Below are 8,167 nucleotides of genomic sequence, written 5' to 3'. Positions count from 1 at the left end.
CTGCTGAAAAAATATTTGCAATCTGCTGTCAGCAGAGTAGCAATGGAGGTAGGTAGGGTTGGTGGAGGTGATGAGACAGAAGCAACTGGAGTTGGCTTGTTCTAGTGGGAGGCATTCGGGACCAGCTAGAGTTGGAGGAGGTGGTGGCAAGAACAAAACTGAAAAGGAGTGGCTAGACGCTGATGGGTGGGCCAAGAAAGCCCATCAGCCCGCCAGTGAAGAACAACTTCCTGTCAGGGGTGTTAGGGATACTCACATTTGTTTTTATTTGTATTTTTTTGGTAGGTATTTGTCATAGGGCATGTGCACTCACTGGAGAGCTAGAGAGAGGCAGAGACAGAGAGAAAGTGAAAAATCACTCCCCAGGGGATGGCCACACTGCAATCTCTTCTCCATTCTCCTCTTGGGATTTTGGACATGCACATGCACGCTCCTAGCGTGAGTTTCAAGCTGCTGGATCTGGAACTTGAACTGTGGTCTACTATGTGGGAGTCCAGCAATGTTACCATTATGCCACCTACTGGGGGATGGCCACCCTGCAGTGCCTTGTGCATTCTCCTCTCAGGATTTAGGGCAAGCATGCACATGTGCCCAGCGTGTTTTTCAAACTGCTGGGTCTGGGACGTGAACCTTGGAGTTGGCCATGTGGGATCCAAAGCCTTAATCAGCATACCACCTGCTGGCCTGAGAACTTGCTTCTTGCTTACTTCTTTCTCCTCCCCACAGGAGCCTGTGTGGCCTACTTCCTTACTAAGCGGCGTGAGTATCGCAACTCCCTGAACCCCTTTAAAGGCCTGAAGGAAAAAGAAGAGAAGAAACTTCGAAGTCGCCGGTACCGGGTAGGTTTCTAGACTTTTTTTTCAAGATGCTAAATTCTAGACCCAAATAAGCCACAGTGGGAAGGGCCAGAGGACATGGCATCTGAGAATGGGATTGAGAGAGATGTAGACAGAGAAGGAGCCGCTTCTAAGATTTGACTTGGGGACTGAATTTCCTTAAGCACAGATTTTTTTTTTTTAATTTTAAGAATTATTTTTTGGGTCAGCAGGTACTCCCATCTAGCCTACTGCAGTTTGAGTTCCGCACTAGCAACTTGCTTTCTCACTTTCCCTTTCTCCTTCTCTCTGTATCTCTCTGGTCAAGTTAAAAATAATAATAATGAGGGCCAGTAGGTGGCATAACGGTAACATTGCTGGACTCCCACATAGTAGACCACAGTTCAAGTTCCAGATCCAGCAGCTTTAAACTCACGCTAGGAGCGTGCATGTGCATGTCCAAAATCCCAAGAGGAGAATGGAGAAGAGATTGCAGTGTGGCCATCCCCCTGGGGGGTGATTTCTCACTTTCCGTCTTTATCACTCTCTGCCTTTCCAGTGAGTGCACGCACCCTATAGCAAAAATCTCTCTCTCTAAAAAAAAATACATACATTGATAATAATGATAATAAAGTAATTATTTTTAAAAAAGAATTATTTAATTTTATTTATCATTACCATTCATTTAAAAAATTTGCTACCGGACACGTGGACTCACCATAGAGGGAAAGAAAGGAAACCATCAGGTCCAGGACTCGAACCATCATCAGCCATATGGGAGCCCAATGCCTTAACTACCACGCCACCTACCAACCCTTTTAGGCGCAGATTTTACACAGTGTTCTCCACTCAAAGCTCTCCCCAAATCTAGCCATAGTCTGCTTCTCTTCCTAATCTCTGTCCTGGGCTTCTACCTTAGCTTTTTGCCAACCGATCCAGTATCATGAGGCACTTCGGACCTGAGGACCAACACCTGTGGAAGGATGTGACAGAAGAGCTGATGTCAGATGAAGAGGACAGTCTTCATGAGCCAGGCGTCTGGGTGGCCCGGACTCCCCGCTTTCGGGCCCAGCGCCTCACAGAGCTCTGCTACCATCTGGATGCCAACTCTAAGCATGGCACCAAAGCCAACCGTGTGTATGGGCCTCCCTCTGACAGACTGCCTTCTGCTGAAGCCCAGCTCCTTCCACCAGAACTCTACAATCCTAATTTCCAAGAAGAGGAGGATGAGGGAGGTGATGAGAATGGACCTGTCTCCCCATCTTTTGACCAACCCCACAAAACCTGTTGTCCTGACTTGAACTCATTCATCGAAATCAAGGTAGAAAAGGATGAGTGAAATCTCTAACCAAGAATAGCTGGCTTCTGCCACTCCCCAAGTCCCAGAAATGGGCAGCCATGGGGCTTTCCGGAATAATGAGCTGCCCTCTGCAGTCTGAGAAGGCAAATTTGCCTCTCTGCTTAACACAGTCTCTGCTGGAAGTGGAACATGTTAGGTCTGGTGGGATGAAAGGACTTACCTAGAGGAAGGAAAACATCCCCACTGTGAATGGCAAGCCAGAAAATGCTTATTCCTAAGCATAAACAGTGCCTCGGAGGAGCCTGAGATGGGAAAAGGAGGAGGATGGGTCTAAGAAACATGAGGCCTTCTTGACATATGCTGTGGTCTCTGAGTTGTTTTTTTTTTCCTCCGCTGCTGGGTCCCCCAAAGCTCTGGGGAAGAAGTCCAAGTTGTACCTTTGGCTTCCCTGTGACTGCTGGTCTTGCTCTGCAGAGGAAGCAGAACAGGACCAGTCCGGGGGAATGCTGCCACCTGGTGGGAGGTTTCCATCATGGTCTTGGTTCTCCTGAACAAGAGAGAACCTGAGCTCCCTCACTATTTGGGAATTGGGATCTAGATATAACAGCTATTGTTTATTGAGTTATATAAGATTTCATGATGCCCATCTTACACATGAGGAAATTAAGGCTTAACGAGCTCCCATGCCTCAGTAGCTTCTGCCACTGTGTGACCAAGAAGACGACTCAGTGTGGTAGCTATTCCTTAGTCCTGTCAGCCAAACAGTCTTCATATTTTGGAGAGTGTGTGTGTATGTGTGTGTATGCACTATTTTGAATGGACTGAAAAGTAAAAATGACTCTATATTCAGTCAGTCAGACACAAGTGATTCCCTACTAGGTGCCAAGGACTGTGCTAAACGCTATGGTTATATTGTTGATAAGGTTAGTTGCCCATCAAGGTTGAACTGTGCAGGCAGGGAGCCAGGCACCTGAGGAGGCAATGAAACGAATCGTGACAAGGGTGTCCAGGGTGAGCGCAGGGTGAAGGGGGTAGCTAACTTATTCCTGCAGTCTTGAGCAGCTTCTTAGAGGGAGTGATTGAACTAATACCTGAAAGGGAAGAGTTAACCAAGAGAAGGGAAGGAGAGACTAGGACAGTGTTCCAAACGTAGGGGACAGCAGGCACAGAAGTCCAAAGGCAAGAGAAAAATACAGACAAGATTCTAGTCTACTGCAGACCAGTTTGGGGAGAGGATAATGCTGAGAGAAGAAACAGAACTAAAGACCCTGTAAAACATCTTTGAGTGTAACTTTGCCCAAGGGCAGTGAGAAGTCATTAAAAGATTTTAAGCAGGGAAATGAGGGGCCAGCAGGTGGCGTGGTGGTTAGGGGCACTGGGTTCCCACATGGTTGACCATGGTTCAAGTCCCGGACCTGGTGACTTGTTTTCTCACTTTCTCTCTCTCTTGCTCTGTCCCTCTCTGGTCAAATTGAAATGAAATAAATGAGTAAATAAATAAAGTTAAATAAAATAATTTCAAAAAAAATTTAAAAAGCAGGGAAATGAGATGAGTAGTTACATATATTAGAAGACTCACTTGATGGGAACCAGCAGTTAGCGTAATGGCTATGTTGCTGGACTCCCACGTAGTCGACCGCGGTTCCTGTCCCAGACGCGGTGGCTTAAAACTCACGCCGGGCGCGTGTGCGTGCGTGCCCAAGATCCTGAGAGGAGAATGGAGGAGAAGGGATTGCGGCGTGACCATCCCCCCTGGGGGGTGATTTCTCACTTTCTGTCTCTATGTCTCTCTCTCTGTCCGGTGAGCACACACGCCCTGTAGGAAAAACCTCTCCCAAAAAAAAGAAATTACACCAGGCACATGTGTGTGCATGCCCAAAATCCTGAGAGGAGAATGGAGGAGAAGGGATTGCGGCGTGACCATCCCCCCTGGGGGGTGATTTCTCACTTTCTCTCTGTCTCTCCAGTGAGCTCACATGCCCTATGGTAAAACCTTAAAAAAAAAAAGGAATTGGAAAGAGCCTTGGCCAGGAGACTTACATGGGTTCAGGAGAGAAAAGTCCTTACATATGCAGTGGTGATTAGAGGAGGGCAGATTTGAAAGATAAGAGAGCAGAACTCATAGGACTTGGTGGCAGAACCTGGTTGGATCTGAAGTAAAGGGAAGAGGACAGGGGCTGATGGGTAGGTTTCTAGTGTAAGCAACTAAGTGGTTAATGGTGCCATTAACTCAGGGAATGCTTGAGCCAGTTTCAGGAGGCAGGGAATATGAGCCCAGTTTAAGGTGCTGATTCCTTTGAGAAAACCAAGTGGAGATACTAGTAGTCAATTCAGTTTTGGGGTTAGTCCTTCCATCAGTGAGAGAGGCAGCACCTCCAATGGGGTCTCTCTTTTTTTTTTTTTAATTTACAGATTTTTGCTACAGGGCATGTGTGTTCGCCAAAGAGGCAGAGAGAGACAGAGAGACAGAAGGCAAGAAATCACCCCCTTTGGGGAATGGCCACACCACAATCCCCTCTCCTCCATCCTCCTCCTAGGATTTTGGGCACACATGCACACGAGCCCGGCGTGAGTTTCAAGTCACCAGGTCTAGGACTCAAACCGCTGCCAACTATGTGGGAGTCCAGCTATGTAACCATTATACCACTTGCTGGCCCCATCCCCCAAAGGGTCTTGATGCCATGATCCACTCTCGCCTTAACCAGCCCCAGCTCATGGGCACATATGTGTCCACATAATAAGGGAGGTCTCCAGACACAAACCCATGTGGGTTAGCCTCACAAAATGCCGTTTTACAACTGCACAGCTATCCAGCCCCTCAGCTGAGCTTTGAAATTCAAGAAACTGGGGCTAGAGATAGATTAGGGAGCCATCCACGTATATGGATTGTAATTAAAGTCTTGGGGATGAAGAGGGCCCATGGAGCTCCCAGCTCCAGTTCACACCAGGGAGAGGTTGCCCTGAGGTTCTGAGCACTCTTGGAGCATGCTCTACCAGAGTACCTTTCTTCACCTTCACTCATCTTTGCTTCCTATTATCCCCTGAAAACAAAGGCTGATTATTGTAACCATGCCCATTGTTGGCACCATTGACTCCCATATGGACTTCCTTTAGTGGCATCTCAACTTTTTGTAAGATTTACTCACCAGCCCTTACCCCTGAGGATCCAAACTTCCAAATACTAGGGGCTGAACAGTGGTGCAGCAGTAATGGGATGCTGTGAGGCTGACCCACATGGAAAGGCTCCAGGTTTGCACCCGTAGTCCTCCCTAAACACACTGGGCATGTATGCCCATGACCGTGGGACTGTCTGAAGCTGAAGGTAGATCAGTGTAAGACTCTTGGGTGTATTATATTATTTTGTCTCTCTGTTCCTTTTGCTTGTATAAGAAACTTGAAAAAAAACCTCCCAGGTGGCACAGCAAAGGTGCTGGACTCCCACATGGCCAACCATGGTTGGAGTCCCGGACCTGGCAGCTTGAAAATCACTCTGGGCACGTGAGCATGCGTGTCTAATATCCTGAGAGAATGGAGTAGATGGGATTAGTGTGGCCATTGCCCTGGGGGAGATGATCTCTCACTTTCCTTTTTTTTTTTTTTGTTTCATAGTAAAGACTGCTTTATTGATGGCAGTTAGTATAAGCCTGTCTCTCTCCAGCAAGTGCACGCGCCCTATGGCAAAAACCTTAAGAAAAAAAAAATCCAAATATTGGATAATTTGGATTTAACTGGGTTTAACTGGAAGAATTCAGGCTCTCCTTCCCTCCTTCCCTAGCTGAGGCAGGAAGGACGGAGAAACTTCTGGTTAATTCTGAAGACGTTGCCTACAGAGGTTCTAGATGCAGCCTGGCAGCTCCCCTCTACCAGTACTCTCGGTCCTCTCTGCTTCCAATCTGGTAGTAAACGCTCCTCGGGATCAAAGCGCTACAGGCTTGACCAGGAAAACAGGCTGATTCACAGGAGAGATGAGGTCAGGCAGACAATGGAGCTTGGACAAGGAAGCCAAATAGTTTGTGCCAAATTAATTTCCCAGAAGATATTAACCTCCTTTCTTTTCCCATTCCCTAAGGCTACACTAAGACGATAAAAGATGTTAAAAATGTTGAGATGAAAATAATATGCATGATTTGTTTGCATATCATTTTCATGCTCATTTACTATCTAAATACAAAAGAGTCATTCTCCTTCTTCTCCACTCTACATCTTCTGCCCCTTGCCACTGATGTGCTAGTCTGAGCAAAATCAGTTGACTAGTATTTAATCAGATTATGTTCAGCTTCAGCCAGGATTTCTTTTATTTATTTATTTTTTACTGTTTGTTCATTTCTTTGTCATGAGAGAGACAGAAAGACAAACACTCTAACAGGGTCTCACACTACGTCCTTCCCCACAGCCCTCCCAGCTAGCCAGGATCAATAACACACCCGCATGGGGTGGGGCAGGTGGGGGTAAGGGGGTGGCGAACAGGCCCACCTGAGGAACTGCCCCCAATCTCCCATGGCTTCCAGCACTGCCAAGGAGACACTTAGGCGTGCACTACTCTGACTGGGCCTCCTTTTTTTTTTTTTTTTTGGAGAGGCGTTTGCTATAGGGTGTGTGCGCTCACTAGAAAGAGACAAGAGATGGGATGAGCAGGTGGTGTGGTGGTTAAGGCGCTGGACACTCCCACATGGCCAACCAGGGTTCAAGTCCTGACTCTGGTGGCTTGCTTTCTCACTTCCTCTCTCTCTCATCCTCTGTTTCTCTCTGGTCAAATCAAAAAGTAAATGAATGAATAAATAAAATAAGATAAATAATTATAAGGAAAAAAAAAGAGACAGAGAGACAGAAAGAAATCATCCCTCCCCAGGGGGGATGGCCACTCCACAATCCTTTCCCCTCCATTCTCTGGGATCTTGGGCATGCCTGAGAGTTTCTGATGTGAATTTAAGCCACCAGGACTGGGACTATATGGGAGTCCAGCAACATAGCCATTATGCCAACTGCTGGCCCTAGGCCTCTTGTTTTTGATCTTTTTATAACAGTATAGGCCAATATCAGCCCCTCATCCTTTTCCATCCTGATTGTTTTCACTTGCTATTTCCTCTAAAGGCATTTCCTCTCTTCCTCTTAGGTTAATACTTACTCAATGTCCTGTGGGCCAACCAATGGAGGGGGGTGTTCTGTAGCCCCTCAAACAGGCCTTCACTCCCCATAGTCACCTGAAATATTTGCTAAAAATCTCATTTCCCAACACCAGGGGGTGTCTGTCTATTCCTCTATCTGTCCTACCCTTAAGGTAGGAATTAGGCCCAAACCTTTCCCTCACTTTTCACTGCTTTTACCTACACACTAAATCTCTCTCCCTCCTTCTTAAGGTAGAGATTAGTCGCCAACCTTTCCTCCCTTCTTTTCATTGCTTTTACAGACCTACTAAGTCTCCCCCCTCGAACTGCTCCACCAGGACGGAACTTTGGGTTCAGAAAGTGGTGCGCTTTTTTGCAGTTTATGTTAGTCTCGCATCCTCTCTGGACAGACTTGTCCTTTCCCTGCGCGTTCTTCGATCTCTGCACTACTCACTCCCTTTCGCTCCGCGGGCTCTCCCTTTCTTGGGCTACCTGTCTTCCCCCTAAGTTTGCTTCCTGGTCTCTGGACCGCTTCCTGGTCTCTGGACCTCTTTCTCCGTGCATCCACCTTTCTTCATCTCCCCGTCTTCTTCTTTAGGGGTCTCTCCCTGACTCACTACTGTACCATCTCGCCGTCTCTCCCACAATACCCGCACTGAGAACAAAGTCACGGTGTTTGCGCAGCGCTGGCCTCCCATCGCCCCTTCCGGCCCGCGACATTCCACCATGCCCCTCCGCGCATTCCAACTGCAAACAAAGAGTCCCCCCCAACACCTCCCAACACTCCGGTTCGAATTCTTGAATGTGGTCACTGCGGCTGTCCAAACTACCCCTTGCCCTCCTCTCGCTTCCAGTCGGCGGATCTCCACCTCCAAGATAGCTGCCACCAGCGCGGCCCCCGGGACACACCGCAGATCCCTGCGCTCACACCCCGTGGCTCCCGTTCA

General features: G+C 47.7%; 1 protein-coding gene across 2 annotated transcripts in view; it reads left to right on the top strand.

Moving 5' to 3' along the window:
- Nucleotides 1-2,473, top strand: part of CUNH14orf93 (chromosome unknown C14orf93 homolog) — a 13,156-nt gene extending 10,683 nt beyond the window's left edge. For both annotated transcript variants that reach the window (XM_027770304.1, XM_027770303.1), the window contains 2 exons: nucleotides 727-839; nucleotides 1,735-2,473. In XM_027770304.1, coding sequence (XP_027626105.1) covers nucleotides 727-839; nucleotides 1,735-2,154 — 533 coding nt within the window. In that variant the 3' untranslated portion in view covers nucleotides 2,155-2,473. The remainder of the gene's footprint in view (nucleotides 1-726; nucleotides 840-1,734) is intronic.
- Nucleotides 2,474-8,167: the final 5,694 nt, after the last annotated feature.

The sequence above is a fragment of the Tupaia chinensis genome, unplaced genomic scaffold (genome assembly GCF_000334495.1).
Source record: "Tupaia chinensis unplaced genomic scaffold, TupChi_1.0 Scaffold000126_2, whole genome shotgun sequence".
Lineage (NCBI taxonomy): Eukaryota > Metazoa > Chordata > Mammalia > Scandentia > Tupaiidae > Tupaia > Tupaia belangeri.
This window is presented reverse-complemented; position numbering and strand designations above follow the sequence as displayed.